The 16,849-nt window shown below is 35.8% G+C and overlaps 1 protein-coding gene across 1 annotated transcript in view; it reads left to right on the forward strand.

Moving 5' to 3' along the window:
- The window catches only part of LRP1B (LDL receptor related protein 1B), a 2,131,860-nt gene that overhangs the window by 1,995,926 nt on the left and 119,085 nt on the right, over nt 1-16,849 (forward strand). The window contains exons 70-72 of the mRNA XM_066281034.1: nt 1,949-2,055; nt 2,360-2,492; nt 11,145-11,267. Coding sequence (XP_066137131.1) covers nt 1,949-2,055; nt 2,360-2,492; nt 11,145-11,267 — 363 coding nt within the window. The remainder of the gene's footprint in view (nt 1-1,948; nt 2,056-2,359; nt 2,493-11,144; nt 11,268-16,849) is intronic.

The raw sequence follows: 16,849 nt of genomic DNA on the forward strand, positions 1-16,849 counted from the left end.
ATAAAAACTATGAAACAGACTATAGTAATTGCAACATGATACCAACTGAGAAAAGAACATAAGTGTATTATTTCTATTTACTTCTTTGTCCAAAATAAAACAAAAGTAGGAAGTAAAACTATTGTATAGGAAAAATACACTCAATTTATGCATTTCTATTGTTTAGATATAACTATAAATTTGCTTATCAAAACCTAATTTTTATACTTAGTTATTTTAAAGATATCTTATAGAAAGAAATCATTAGGAAAAGTATACTATAAGCTGTGTATAACTACCCAAAGCATTACTTTGAGAAACTAGGTAAGAGTAGCAGACACAAGACAAAGGTGTGACCGTTCCCCAGTACCATGCCCATGGCCATAGTTCTAACTGATCACATTGTTTTCCTTACTGAATCCAGACATGTTCTCAGATTCCTTAAAACTACAAATCCTGGCAAACATTGGCAATTAAAATATATTAAAACATAAAGAAAAAGCTTGTTAGCATTCCTGGAAGATGCAATTCAGCCCACGCAGTCATTGTGTAAATATATTTGGCTACTTAGTAGTTTAATATATGGTCAGGAACCCCAGAGGTATGAATATAAGCAAACTCAAAGCTACAAAGGCAGCTGTCATAATTCTGATGTCAATTAATTAGATTGGATACTGGTCATTTGATTTATGTGTTATAAAAGAAATACTTTACGTCTTAGGGACTCTGTTAGTACTCATATATTTCTGTTGAAAACTCCAAAACAAAAATTCTTCTTATAGCTTATACAAATATGACACTTATGTCAACATAAAATAGATATCATAGTGTCTGTGAGAACATGCCAAGGTTTCTATTTTTAGCTTTTCATAATGTATATATGAATTAACATTCCCAGGATCACTAAATCTTATTATAGTTTTGAAAATGATATGACTTATCTTTAAAATAATTTAATTAAAAATTATAAAAATATTTATTTAGCTTTTCAAAATCAAACTGATGAAGAGGATAGATGTTATTTTTTCTTTCTGATTTTGTTTAGTAAGTTGGTTGAATACCTACTGAACAGACTATTATATTATTGAGACATATTACTACAATGCTATAGTATTGTAAAGCACATTTTATTTATTTATTTATTTGTATTTGTATTTTTCAAAAGTTAGAAGTGGGGAGGCAGTCAGACAGGCTCCTGCATGTGCCCGACGAGGATTCACCTGGCATGCCCACCTGGGGGCGATGCTCTGCCTATCTGGAGCGTTGCTGTGTTGCGGCTGGAGCCATTCTAGTGCCTGAGGCAGAGGCCATGGAGCCGTCCTCAGCACCCGGGCCAACTTTGCTCCAGTGGAGCCTTGGCTGTGGGAGGGGAAGAGGGAGACAGAGAGGAAGGATAGGGGAAGGGTGGAGAAGCAGATAGGCACTTCTATGTGCCCTGACTAGGAATAGAACCCAGGACATCCACATGCTGGGCCGATGCTCCACCGCTGAGCCAACTGGCCAGGGCCTTCTTCATTTTTTTAAACTGAATTTATTTTGGTGACATTGATTTATAAAATGCAGTAGGTTTCAGATGTACCATACTGTAACACATCATTTGTAAACCACAGCGGGTGTTCACCACCCCACGTCGTTTCCTTTCTTTATCATTCATCCCCTCCTCACCCTCTCTACCTCTCCCCACCCGGCCCTTCTTGTAATCACCACACTATTATCTGTGTCTTCGAGCTTTTTCTTTACTTAATCCCTTCCCCTTTTCTCCTAGCCCCCCAAATTCCCTTCCCTTACAACAGCTGTCAGTAAAAAACATTTTAAATGAATATTTAGTATCCATTGTTGAATATAGTTTAAATAACCTAAGCTATTTTCATTTCTACTATGAATATTTATATGCATATACATGTTTCTTTTTATGAAGCTAGTCATTCTTTTCAGTGACTGTAAATCTCAACTTTATAATTCCATTCAGCTTTTCCCACTTGCTCCCCAAGTGAGTACATATGTGCCAGTGGAGGATGCATCTCAGCGTCTCTGAGGTGTAATGGAGAATATGACTGTGCTGATGGTTCAGATGAGGTAAAATCTATCTTTTGATTACAATCTCTGAATTACATGAATTATACTTAGGAAAACAAATGTAATAAAAATAAAAAGGAAATCTTGATTCTGATTTGTCTAAAAATGTTAGGACAAGTACATTTACTACCATAATGTCAACAAATATCTGCATTTTAATGCAGATAATCAAATGCATTTAAATCCAAATTAAAGGAGCCCACAGTATAAGAAATTTCCAGTATTGTCAGCTACATGTGTATTTTGCCTATGACTGTATGATTATCATTAATAAAAACTACAGTACCCATTTGTATTTTAACAGATGGACTGTGTGACTGAATGTAAGGAAGATCAGTTTCGATGCAGAAATAAGGCCCACTGTATTCCAATTAGATGGCTGTGTGATGGGATTTATGACTGCGTGGACGGCAGTGATGAGGAAAACTGTGATAGAGGTAAGGGGTGTGTGTGTGTGTGTGTGTGTGTGTACGTGCACGCATGCGTGTGTGGTGTGTGAGGAGATTGGCAGTTAAGGCACTGTGTGGAATCTATAGATGCTAGAGGGAAAAGATTAGATTATTAAATGCTTCTGTTTACTCTTTCTAGTTTTATTATATAATAGCCTATTCTCAATAAGCAAAATATGGATTATTTTCAGACAGAGTATAATGTCACTCTTTGTACAACAAAGGCAACCAAAATGCAAGTCTTTATTGAGCACCTACCATGAGCAGATCTTTGGACTAGATGCTGGGTCAGGGAGAGAGCTATTAGAAGAACACAAGAAACAGCCACTAAAGCCATTATTACAAAAGTATTTTCAGAGGACATTTCTTCTTCACATTGCTTGCCTTATTCTAAATAAATAAAAATAATGTATTATTATATTATACATACTGATATGCAGTGGTGGGATTCAAATAATTTAACAGCTGGTTCTCTGCCCTAATGACTATTTTAAGTATAAAAAATGACATACCAAAAGGTAGTTAATTATTATCATGCATGTAATACTTAAACAACAACCAAAAAAAAAGGTACACAAAACTGGATTATGTTATAAGAAAGAGTTTTAAAATACTAATGAAAATATATTGAATAATACCTGACTAAAACAATAAATCTGTTACTTAAGATATTTCCATTGCTTCTTGATTGGCATCCTCACTTGCAATTTTTTTCACCTATGGACGAAACGAACATTATTATGGGCCCTTAGAATACACTGTTGTGCAGATGGACATTAAAAAAGAGCAAGGAATGTAAATTTGTGATTTCCACATTGAGCAGCTGCCCAAGTACCCACCTTAGTGAGAACCCTGATCACAAGTGCCCTTTTAACAACCAGTTTGCCAAACTCAACAAAAACTTAGGTGTCGGTTCTGCCGAAGCGGTGTGGACGCCTGAGCCACTGCTAACATGCTAGATCATACACGGATTACAGACTGTGCCCCAGATTTCCTCCTTGCTGATGGTTGAGAATATGACTGACATTTTTTTATCAGTCTTAAGACAACTTTGAGTTTTGTAATATATTATTTATGAGCTATGTGAAGATATTTTCTGACAGACAACAGCTTTTAGTTGTAAGTCACCCAATAAAATTGGCAATTGTTACTACCTTAGATTTAGTGAAATGAAAGCAAAGAAATTGTGTGAAGCTTATCATGAGCATAAATTACATAATTATTGTTATTTTCATAGTGTTAAATATATTATTTAAATAAAGATTTCTTTTAACCAGCTAACAAAAGTCTCTCAATGGACTTTACATTTCAGAATATTTTGAACGTCATCAACAGAGATGATGCCAGATATTGATGTAGATTGCAAAGCATTTGAATAGGCATGCAGGGTTTCTAAGTATAAATGTATCTAAAATATTTACTTCTGTAAATATTTATTCACCCAAGGAAAAATATCTTCTGCTTTCTCTAATATTAGATCAAGCTTTTATGATTTGCTAATGTCTCCATCCCAGAACCTGATAAAGTATTCAGCAGAAGGAATCCTAGCTCTCATTTTGAATCTGCAGTTTATTGCAGAGATCCATAAAAGGTTCAACTTCCATAGTAGCTGTTTCCAATTTAGTTCATTTCTCACACTCACTTTCTGTAATTGGTCAACTCTAGAGACAGAAAGCTTTGTGGGTAGTCTGTCACCCACGGTCTAATGTAGTTTTTGAGGTAAAGACTTTAAAATAAAAATTAAGTTATTCATCCTTTTTCCATTGTTTAATGAGTAAGCTCCACCCCCTTAACTTCAATCACTGTCATCAGTGTGCTTCTTTCTCCCGTGGCTTTTTGCCTGGGCTCATGTAATGCTACCCAACTGGACTCCAATATATCCTACTCGCTGCTACCAGGTTCATCTTATTTATGTGTATTTCAATACGTCAAACTTTATTCAGTCCTTTTCCTTTCTTGTTACACATAAAGATCTCAACCTGGAAGTCAGATTTACATGAGCAGGATAGCATTTAGTTTACCCAGACTTATACTTTACTACTTCTTTTTATTTATCATATCCTAGTCAAACTGGAAATATTAAACAAATATATATTTTTAAATATTTGTAAATAGCACTTTATTATTTTATTTATTTATTTATTTATTTATTTATTTATTTAGGGACAGAGAGAGAGTCAGAGAGTTGGGTAGACAGGGACAGACAGAGAGGAACGGAAAGATGAAAAGCATCAATCATTAGTTTTTTTATACGCGTTGTGACATCTTAGTTGTTCATTGATTGCTTTTTCATATGTGCCTTGACCGCGGGCCTTCAGCAGACTGAGTAAACCCTTGCTTGAGCCAGCGACTTTGGGTCCAAGCTGGTGAGCTTTTGCTCAAACCAGATGAGCCTGCACTCAAGCTGGCGACCTCGGGGTCTCGAACCTGGGTCCTTCCACATCCCAGTCCGGTGCTCTATCCACTGAGCCACCGCCTGGTCAGGCCAAACTGGAAATATTAAATTTTGCTAAACTGGTAATATTCTAGCCATATCCTGCATGCTTCTCAGCAGCTTTCCTGATTCTTCTCCTACCTCTGCCGTCTGAATACCTCTGCCAGTGAAAACTGTATCTTCCCTTTCACGTCCATCTCAATCACTACTGTCTTCAACCCAGTGAGTCTTTTTTTAGAGTTACCCATATATTCTTTAACTGCATTCCTGTTACAGTTCTCCTTCTAATATAATTATTTCTGTATTATATGACTGTTTCCCTTGTGGAAATGTGAGTTTCTTGATGCCAACAATTACATGTGCAAACAGAACAAGGACATACATTTCAGGAAGTGATATCATTATGCACAAAGTCACAGAAGTGAGGAGGGACAGTTTAGCTGGTTAGGAACCACAGTAATTGAAGATTTATACTGTAGAATTAAAACTCGGTTTGAATATTAAGCATAATAAAAAGTTTTCCAAGGCTTCTAAGAAACCTTCAACTATTTACTTTAAAAATGGAGCGCGTGATGGCATCACTCTGAAATGAGAATCAGGAGATTCTAGTTTTCTTTTCTTATCTCCATGAATCTTTCTGTGCTAATTTTGTCATGCTATCAAACCCAACTGAGTGAAAATTTTCCATGAACTGTAGGAATATCAGCAGTGAATTGGGGGGGTGGTGGTGTTGGGGATTGAGAAGGAGGCAAGCTAATTAGGATTTATCTATTTTTTTTAAATATTGGATTTCATAAAAATTGTTTGAACAAAAGAACCCAGGTTAAAAAATGGAAATATTAATGTAAAAAAGTTGAATATTATAGTATTTGAAATATGTGGTATCTATCAGATTTAAAATGAGTCTATGAAATGTTTAAGGGTTGAGGATCTTAAATTAATCATTTAGAAATGTGTCAAAGTCTTCCTCCCCTTCATACTCATGCCTTTAATTTTTTGTTTGTTTGTTTTTGTTTTTGCTGTTAGATAATTAAATTCCAATAAAGCATCTTGGTGGATAAAGTATTTGCTTCTGTATGGATTATGATAAAGTATTTAATTCTGTAGGGCATGACCAAGTCCAGATTGCTAATATTTAATTTACTTCCAGGAAGTGGTTTAACTATTGGATAAATGCATACCAAGGCATTGCAGAAATGGAATAAACACCTCTGCTGTTAAACTTCACTTTCATTCCTCTCAAATCTGGACCTGTGTGCTAGCAGGGGCTGAGTGTTGGGGGCTGGATAAGCATGGAACATTTTCCAAGCGGATCAGTTTTACTAGTTTACTTTAAAAAGACTATAACCTAAAACACTGTGGAATTAGACACATTTATATTTGTAAAGGCAAAACACATTGGCTTAAGAAACTTGGTATTTATTTTGGCTTGAGCCCCCAACTTTACTTATAGTAATTTTGGTAGAAAACATTATTCTCTTTAGTAATCATTAGCTTAAAAGTGTGTAAGCTACTTAACATTATAAAGGCAAATTATAAAATATTATCACATATTAATGTTTCGGTAAGTGCAAATTGAGATGAGAAATCTAGATGCTTATTTTCTATAGTAATGCCTTTGTCCAGATTTTATGAACCTGCAAAGGAGTCACTTGTATTTAGATATAGGTTATTGTTAATTAAGGTATACTTTCAATGTTCTAATAACCTCTTGTAGAGGTGGTTAAGAACCTGACTAGAAAACTGATATTTTGGCCCTGGCTGGTTGGCTCAGCAGTAGAACGTCGGCCTGGCATGTGGCCATGGCGCACAGGAGAAGCGCCCATCTGCTTCTCCACCCTTCCCCCTTTCCTTTCTCTCTATTTCTCTCTTCCCTTCCCACAGCCAAAGGCTCCATTGGAACAAAGTTGGCCCAGGCGCTGAGGACAGCTTTATGGCCTCTGCCTCAGATGCTAGAATGGCTCTGGCCACAATGGAGCAATGCCCCAAATGAGCAGAGCATTGCCCCCTGGTGGGCATGCCGGGTGGGTCCCGGTTGGGTATATGCAGGTGCCTGACTGCCTCCCCACTTCTAATTTTGGAAAAATACAAAAAAAAGAAAAAAGAAAGAAAACAGATTTTAATTCAGCTAATCTTTTTTGAGAGAGTCAGAGAGAGGGATAGATAGGGACAGACAGACAGGAACAGAGAGATGAGAAGCATTAATTATTAGTTTCTTGATACGTGTTGCGACACCTTAGTTGTTCATTGATTGCTTTCTCATATGTGCCTTGACCGTGGGCCTTCAGCAGACTGAGTAACCCCTTGCTCAAGCCAGCGACCTTGGGTTCAAGCTGGTGAGCTTTGCTCAAACCAGATAAGCCCACGCTCAAGCTGGGTCCTCCGCATCCCAGTCCGACACTCTATACACTGTGCCACTGCCTGGTCAGGCTCAGCTAATCTTTTTAAAATTATATCTTTTTTGTTGTTTTTGTGTGCTTCATGCTATTTTAAAATAAGCATCCATGGTGCATTTTTTGAAGGGCAAATTCTTTATAGTACAATAGGAAGCCTTTAGTTATCATAAAACCTTTGTCTTTCTGTTATAATTATTATTTCATTTTTATTTCTCTTAATAAAATAGTGGCACATCTAACAAACTCATGGGGAAAATTACATTGTTATCTAATATAATACCTAATGAACTCATTTGTTTTCCCTTTCAACATTACTGATGTGCTACAAATAGAGTTTCCTAAATAATCAGAGAATGTCCAGCTCCCAAATTTTGCTGAGCTTTGATCACTAGAATCTTGATTCTGAAAGAATACAACTCTTTTTTAAATTGTATGAATTTTGATACTGAATTAAGCCAACATTCATATCTTGTTTCTTTAGAACTAAATGTACATTTTATCTTTTTTATTGTTTTCTGACAAAGAATTGTTAAATGGTAATATATTTTATTGCTTGAGTTTTAGCAATTGGGATTAATTTTAGAGTTAAGGCATTTTAGAGCTAAAAATTGCAGAAGTTTGAAAAAATAGGGGCACTTCAAGACTAGATATTGTGCTGTTAGAGGTCTCATGTGGTTACTCACCTTGCATTCCCCACAAAGATCTGCCTTTATCTGTATCTTAGAATTTGTTAGTTCTTAAAAATGCCAGTGTAAGTTGTAACATTGCTGGTAAGAGTTTTCCAGAAAGTCTTAAAATTGTTCTGATTCAGATCACTATAAATTCTTGGTCTCAACTTCAACTATCAGTCAAGATTCTAAGCAATCTGTCTACATTTCTTTAATCACCTCTCTATACTATTACTCATATCAGATTTTTAATAAGTTGATTTTCTTACTTTTTCCTTCATAGCAATAAATCATGAGTTTTTTTCAACATCTGACCACTAAATTAACAAAGCTACCTACAGCTATGCCTAGCCATGTCTCTTCCCTCTGTATCAAAATGGAAGACTATCTCAGCTTCAGTCTAAAGATAATCTTTTTATTTTGCTGTAGATTTCAAATTCTTTACATTTTCTGGATTCTCAAATAACTCATTATATGAATTCCCATTTTCCTATAACCTTAACTTTATCTTGTCTTCTGGATTAATCCTCGAAAGAATTTAAATGTTTAGATATCTGATTTTCTTCATAAAAGTAACAAAGTGCCCTTCTCCCCAACTTTTCTCTTTTCTTCTTCCCCTTTAAGCAAAGGCAGATTTAATGGTGGGTGCATCGGTCATGTACCTGGGGCCCCAACTTCTGAAAGGACCCTCAAAACCCCAACTTTACACTTTTTTCTGATGATACCAAGTTTGGTTTCACATGTTCAATTTTAACATTAATTAAAAATATGGTTAAGCCTGACCAGGCGGTAGCACAGTGGATAGAGCACCAGACTGGGATTTGGAGGATGCAGATTCGAAACCTCGAGGTTGCCAGCTTAAAGGCAAGCTCATCTGGTTTGAGCTAGGCTCACCAGCTTGAGCCCAAGGTGCTGGCTTGAGCAAGGGGTTACTCAGTCTGTTGAAGTCCCCTGGTCACAGCACATATGAGAAAGCAAACAATGAGCAACTAAGATGCCACAACAAAAAATTGATGCTTCTCATCTCTCTCCCTTCCTGTCTCTCTGTCTCTCTCTGTCTCTGTCACACACACAAAAAATATTGTTAACATGTATTTTTATTTTCCCTCTCTCTCTCTTTTTTTAAGGGGCCCAATATTTTCTTCTGTGCCCGGGGCCTCAACCAACCTTAATTCACCTCTGCCTTTAAGGCCAGACTCCTGGGAAAAGATAGCTCCACTACTAGTTTCTTCATCTGATAATATTCAATAGCAAACATTTCACTAAAACCACCACCACTTCACTAAACCCACTCGCTTAGCAATATTTAAATGTGCCTCCTATAACCTTCCTGTTGGAACTCATTTTAGGTATTTCTCCAACCACTCTGGCTAAATATACTCTTTTGTATTCATCCAGTCTTTAAATCATAATTACTGCTTTGGTCTTTTCTAATTTTCAAATAATAATAACATTGGTCATTCTCAGCTGTACCTTTTGCAGCTCAGAAACCTGTGTTATATTTTGGACACGTTTATCTACTAGCCTGCTAAATATTGACACATAGTTGTCTTACAAGTACCTTGAGCGAATTGCCATTATTTCTACTAGGCCTGCTCTTCCTGCTGTGTTTCTTTATCTACTAAACAGCATCATAATTCACCAAATTGTCAAATACACCAAAAATTTATTATGACTGCTCATTCTCTTTTACTGCTCTGCATCTATTCAGTTATCAGACTCTACCTTCTGAAGATCTCCCATATATAGCTACTCCAAGTCAGGTTACCATCATCATTATTATTATTTTTTTTTCTGAATTGGTGCAACCTCTCTTCATTTTCTTTTTCTTCAGTTATGACTATAACCTCATCATGTTGGTTTCCAAGTTCGCCAAACTGTAGTTAGAGTTATCATTCTAAAATTCAGATTTGATTCTGTCATTTCCTCAATTAAATCTTTGCAACTGGAAGTGAATTATTCAAGATTTGTGTGCAAGTCAAAACTCCGAACAAGAGCTATTTGACACTCACAGGACAAGGCTAATTATTCATTCTGAATTGCGTCCACATCTTCTTAGGTCTTTTCTGAGTTTGCAAAGATAAGAACTATTATTTCCTAGCCCCATGTTTTAATGAACCTATACTTTTTAAAATATATTAATAACTTCAATCATCAAATCTAACCAATGTATAAGCCATGTTTCCTATCTTATGTATGGGGTTTAAGTAGGTAAAGTAACTCTTTGAGAGAAATCTTATTAATCTTATTTTTAAGTTCCCATCATCTGTGTTTTATTTCCCCACCTTTAGCTTGCAAATATGGCCTTATACTTTACTTCAACAATACCTCTTTTGTAACATATGGAGACATGGATGACCAAGAAATAAATAGATATGTCTAAAGTAAAATAAAGCAAGTTCCAAACTTTCCAAACATTGCGGTTTCCACTATATGTTGCTACATACACAGACATACGACCAAAATTTATATGTGTTCTAGGACCTGTGTATGTGGTAAATGTACTTAATTTTAGATTAGAATATCCCTGTGTTCTTGATGCTTTCTATTTAATTTCAGAAGAATACAGAAAAATGCAAACACTTAAAAATAAAAAAGGGTACTCTATGGTACAATTCTTATAAGGATAATTCTAATATTTCATCACATTGCCATTTCTTATTTCTGCCATAAAATTATTTTTCTATGACTATGAAATATTTTTACTGGTTCATTGTTTTCAGTAATAAAGTTTGTCAGTTTCTAGATACAGCTAAATTATCTAATTTTTTGTGTTTCATTTCTTTCCAGAAAAACCGAATTGTTAATAAAAATTAATACCATTTAAAATCTAACTTTCATTACACTCAGGGACATAAAACTTGTGAAATAGAAGATAATTTAGATTTGATAAAACTTTTACCATTTTATTGGTATTATTTAAAGAAAATATACATGAGGATCAATCATATCAGATTGTTTTGAAAAGTAAACCACGAATACTGTTTTAGAAATAGTTTGGACACCCAGTATTATATAGAATAAAAAAAAAGTAAAGAACTGAGAAACTAGACTCTGTGCTAAGAATTAGAAGAATATACACCATGCTGGCTGGCTTTAATGATACTATTTCTAGTTCTCTCTCTCTCTCTGTTTAATAAAGGAGGAAATATATGTAGAGCAGATGAGTTCCTTTGCAATAATTCCCTTTGCAAACTCCATGTCTGGGTGTGCAATGGAGAAGACGACTGCGGAGACAACTCTGACGAAGCCCCTGATATGTGCGGTACGGCATTTTCCATGGCTCTCGATTGTTCTCCGTCTCCTGATAGAATGCACCGGTGTGGTCAGTGACATGCGTGGTGAAATGAACCACAGATCCTACCGTCCTGGGGTTAGGCAGATCAAGGACAACCACAGATACAGCTCTGGTTCAGGTTACAAGGGATTACCGTATTCAAAGTTGATGTCTTGAGACAGACGGAGCCCACCTAAATCTGAACTTTCTCATGTCAACACTGTTGTAAAGATAGATTATGGTCTTTCTGAGAGAATTTTGAGTAAATGACCTTTTTGAATTGAGTCAAGTTCATATAAGGGCTTCGGCTTCATATCAAACAGGTATTTTAGTCTAAAACAATTTTTTCTTGACAGATAAGCACATGGAAAAATGTTACTGATAAAATTGTGTAGTTCCACACATCACCTGCTACTGAGGCTGAGGTGGTTGAGAGAAGGGAGATCTATATCTACAAGCACATCTATATCTATCTATATCTATATCTATATCTATATCATCTGTATCTATCTATATATCTATTTGTATCTATATAGAGATATATAATACAATTAGGCAGATAAATTAAATACAAACTATTTAATATTTAAGTCTGAAAATCTTAAAAAAATTAGTGATTCTTCAAATTCAAGTTTCTCTTGACTGTTATTTGTCAGAAATCTTCTTAGAAAACTAAAAACTATAAATGTACAGTTTTAGGTGTTTTAAATAAGAGGTTTCTTATATTTAATAAACATTTCTAGCCCCTCTTCTCATTCTTTGTATCTCATATCAGCAAGAAAGTTAATGTAACTTCTAATTTAAAGAAACTACTAGTTTAAATATAACTTAATAGCACATCAGGTGAGTTAAGGAATACATAGCACAAGTGTATGTACTTAATTCCTTTTTTTATTTGCGGTGTCAAATGAAACTAGTATTTTTTGTTAAGTGAAAGCATTGACTACTAAGGTCACGGTTGAATAAAAAATCCAAAATAAGTAGGCAACATTATTTTTAAAGAATTTAAAACTCGAAAAAGACAGTCATTGGAGAGTGTTCTCTTTAGATACATTAATGAGAGATATAACTAAATTTTAATTCTTTACATAATCTTACCAAGTGGGCTTCATAGAATCCCTGGGAACTATATTGTTTCTGATTCATAATACATAAATAAATGAGTTTATATACCAAAATCAAACCAAAACCTATTATGTTTATAAACAATGTGTGTTGTGTGTGTGTGTGTGTGTATATATATATATATATATATATATATATATATATATATATTCTCTATTTTATTTTAGCACAAATACAGTGGGTGTAAAGGAAATGTTTGGTAACTAATTAACCATGAAGGGCTTCAGAATCACACCTTCCCAGAATCACCTCCAGGACCAGAAAATAGTTTTTAGTGACATACCACACAAGTGCTGGAAAACTTGTAAAATGCATCGAGCTCGATTATCTGAATATTTTAGCACTCTCCTGAGTTGTTGGTATCAACATTGAATCAAACTGTTATGTACTGGAAATGGTACTAAGTTACTGAGATTTAAAAAAATGAACAGCACGTGGTTCTTTTGACAAGGAATTATTATTCTGGTTAGATAAATAATATTTTAAGTACATTGAGTTTCAGATAATGGTAGAGTGAAGTAAAAGGTACAGATAAGGCAGTGCGAATACGATGAGTTCTGCCTAAAAGGAAATTCAGAAAGCTACTGTTTTGAAGGTCTATACTAAAAGGCACCATAGGAATAGTGAAAAGTGTGTACAAATGTTATTTATTAATTTAATAAATATTTGCTAAGCTAGAGATTGTAGTTAGTTTGAGTGATAAAATGATGAGAGAAAGAGATGTGGACCCTGACTTCACCTAGTTGAGAATCCAGTGGAAGAGTGATACTGATGATCACAAAAATAGATAGGTACAAACTGTAACAAATGCATTGAAGAAAAAGTGTCGTAAATTATGAAAATATAGACGAGGGGAATTTTATTCCATCTTTAGTTATGTGAAATATCATTTGAATATGAGTCTGAGGTACATAGCTGCTGAGTTGGTAGAAAGAATGGGGCGGGGTGGGTGACACAGTTCAGTGAGCAAAGGAGGCGGATGGGGAGGGCCCTGAGGCAGAGCAAACCGGAGCATACTTGCTGGAGGAATTGAAAGAGCTATTTGTCTGGAGAGCGCAAAGCAAAGGAGATACTGATTTAGGGTGAAACTGAAGAGACAAGAGATACTTGGAACCTGTGAGTCTTGGTAGGGATACTTAGATTTACCCTAAAAGAAGTTAACTTAAATTCAGACAGTGGCAGCACATGATGGCAAAGTATACACAGATTTGAAGGTAATTTAAAATGAATTAGATTCAATAGAACAGTATATAGAGGGAGCAAGTATAATTTATAGAGTGTTTTTGCTTTTACATTTGAATAAAAGGGGAACATAAGAAGAGGAATAGTATTACAAGTAAGATTAAAAGCCTGGTTTGAAACACATTTGAGAAGATACTCAATAGAGATAACAAATAGGTGCTAGATATTAGGTTCTAGAACTTAAAGAGCTGGTCTAAAGATATAAGAGTTAACATACAATGTGATAATAAATATGAAATTTGTGAGATTTAAGCTAAGTGGGAATAAAGCATCAGAGAAGAAGAGGATTAAAATAAAATGTTAAGGAATATAAAATATTTAAATAAATATGAGCATCCAGAAAGACTCAGATATGTGACAATAAAGAATTAGCAAAATAAATAAATAAATAATTAAAAAATGTTCCCAAATAAATACCAAGGTAATAAAATGTCTCAAGAATGGAGTGGTTTCTGCCTGACCAGGCAGTGGCGCAGTGGATGGAGCATCGGACTGGGATGTGGAGGACCCAGGTTCAAGACCCTGAGGTCGCCAGCTTGAGCATGGGGTAATCTGGTTTGAGCAAGGCTCACCAGCTTGAGCCTAAGGTCACTGGCTCAAGCAAGGGGCACTTGGTCTGCTGTAGCCCCCCTCCCTGGCCAAGGCACATATGAGAAATCAATCAATGAACAACTAAAGAACCACAACAAAGAATTGATGTTTCTCATCTCCCTCCCTTTCTGTCTGTCTTTCCCTATCTGTCTCCCTTTCTCTCTCTCTGTCAAAAAAAAAAAAAAAAGAATGGAGTGGTTTCTGAAGGAGGGTTGGGATAAAAGGTTGCACAACAGGTGAAGAAGTTTTGGACCTTTTTCATTAACATTAAAAAATGTTATAATGAGTTGAATGAGTTGATAAACTTTCTGTCATGCTGGTAAATGTGTAACTCATTTAATCAGATTTAACCAATTTTCTATCTACATTTTTATGCATGCAGTAAGAAGCATATAGCATGTATAGAATGTGGAAGTTTGATGTTGTAGAGAGGTTTGAAAAGAATGCACATTTGAATTATTATTGCAAAGTGTAAGAGAGTGGCATAGCTAGATGTACGTATAGGATTTTTAAGTAGTACCAGGGCCCATCTGGCATTGATACATATTCATATCTGTGGTACTAGTTGGCCTTGTGACATGATCATCTGCAACATTCCTGAACTTCCTGGATGCAGACATTGAGATACCAGATGGTTTATTCAACTAAGTTTGTGGAGTTTTTTTAGATAACTAAGATGAAAAATAAAAAAGGGTCAGAAAACTCAGATTATTTGGACAAAAGCAAGTTTCTAAATCAGTGCTTAGAACAGTGTTCAATTATAATAGTTTACCAATAAATACTTGTGAAATGAGTATATTAAGAGATGAAACATGCAAGCTAAAGTCAACAGAGAGAGAAGTAAAGACAAAAAAGTGGTATTTATGTAGTTGATGAGAAAATAGCAATAGGAAAGAGGTATAATCAAATGTTTGACCCTCAAAATAGCAGTTTTTTGTTTTAGTTTATTTTTAAATGCAGGACATGAAGATATGGTAGCAAAGCTCTCTAAGCTGTACTAGGAAACGGGGATATCTTCAAACAAGAGATAATAGGAGGTTTAAGCAATTTAAGAAATATTCTTTTTTTTTTTTTTTTTTTTTTTTTTTTTTTGTATTTTTCTGAAGCTGGAAACGGGGAGGCAGTCAGACAGACTCCCGTATGCACCCGACCGGGATCCACCCGGCACGCCCACCAGGGGGCGATGCTCTGCCCATCCGGGGCATAGCTCTGTCGTGACCAGAGCCACTCTAGCGCCTGGGGCAGAGGCCAAGGAGCCATCCCCAGCGCCCGGGCCATTTTTTTGCTCCAATGGAGCCTCGGCTGTGGGAGGGGAAGAGAGAGACAGAGAGGAAGGAGAGGGGGAGGGATGGAGAAGCAGATGGGCGCTTCTCCTGTGTGCCCCGGCCGGAAATCGAACCCGGGACTCCTGCACGCCAGGCCGACGCTCTACCATTGAGCCAACCGGCCAGGGTAGAAACATTCTTAAAAGACCCAAAGAGGAAGAACTGTTCATGGAGTAAAAACTAAATTTCAATTAAAGCAAGAGGGTCAGCGAAAAGGAGTATGACATATTTAAAGAGCTAATTAAGTGACATTGCTAAAAGATTTAGAGCAACAGGGATGAGTTTGTAGGAGTAGCATGGACAATGTAATAGTAAGTCTCATATGTCATGTACAGTATCTCAGATTTTATTTGGAAAGTGATGAGTAACTAAAGGAGAGAAAATCAGATAAATGCATTAGGTAGATTGTTCTGGTGGCTTTTGGAAATTCTTAGGTTGGACAGTAAATATGAGACGTTTAGGATTCTTCTATAGTCAGCTCTGTAAGAGAAAATAAAGTATTGAGCTATTGTGATTGTACCTGGTAGGCATGGAAGGAAGAGGGCAATTTGGGGACACATCATCTGAATTTGTAGACTAATCACAGTTGAAGGTCAGTATGAAAAGCCATTTAGAATAATCCCAGACATGTGGCTATAATGTGCCACCAATAGAACTGTGGAAATAAGACAGATCTTATGTGTGGGGTAAAGGAAGTTCAGGAACGATGATAGGACACTGGGTTTTGAACTTACTAAATTTGAACTTGTTGAATTTAATATTAGATAGTGAATTGAAAGTCTTAAGAGTATAGAGTCAAGCTGATCTATGAGAATGAATGAAAATATCTAAGTAGAAAATACATGAGAACATGAGGGTACCAAGAGGAGATTAGTATTCTAATTGTGAGGCTAAAGAGTCATTTTAGGTATTTCTCACTTTAGGCGTGGAAGTCTGTTGATGAGAGCGATAACGAGGATCAGTGTAGAACTCCTTGGCTTCCACTGGTATCTCTTTAAGTCTCTTTCTGTCTCTGTATCTGTCTATCTCTCTCTGTATCTCTCTCTTTCACACACACACACACACACACATACACACACACACACACAAAATGAGTATACTAAAATAACCTTATGTGCCTCAAATATATAGCTACACATTTTTTAGAGAGACAAAGAGTAAGAAACCCAGCTATAGTATTGTTGAAATATTTATTTCACTGAATGGCCTATTTTCAGTTTGGGGCCTGTACCATCTGCTTGCTGAATCTCCGTTTGGTGTGAAATTGCTCTTTCAGATAGCTAAGTG

The sequence above is a fragment of the Saccopteryx bilineata genome, chromosome 5 (assembly GCF_036850765.1).
Source record: "Saccopteryx bilineata isolate mSacBil1 chromosome 5, mSacBil1_pri_phased_curated, whole genome shotgun sequence".
Taxonomy (NCBI): domain Eukaryota; kingdom Metazoa; phylum Chordata; class Mammalia; order Chiroptera; family Emballonuridae; genus Saccopteryx; species Saccopteryx bilineata.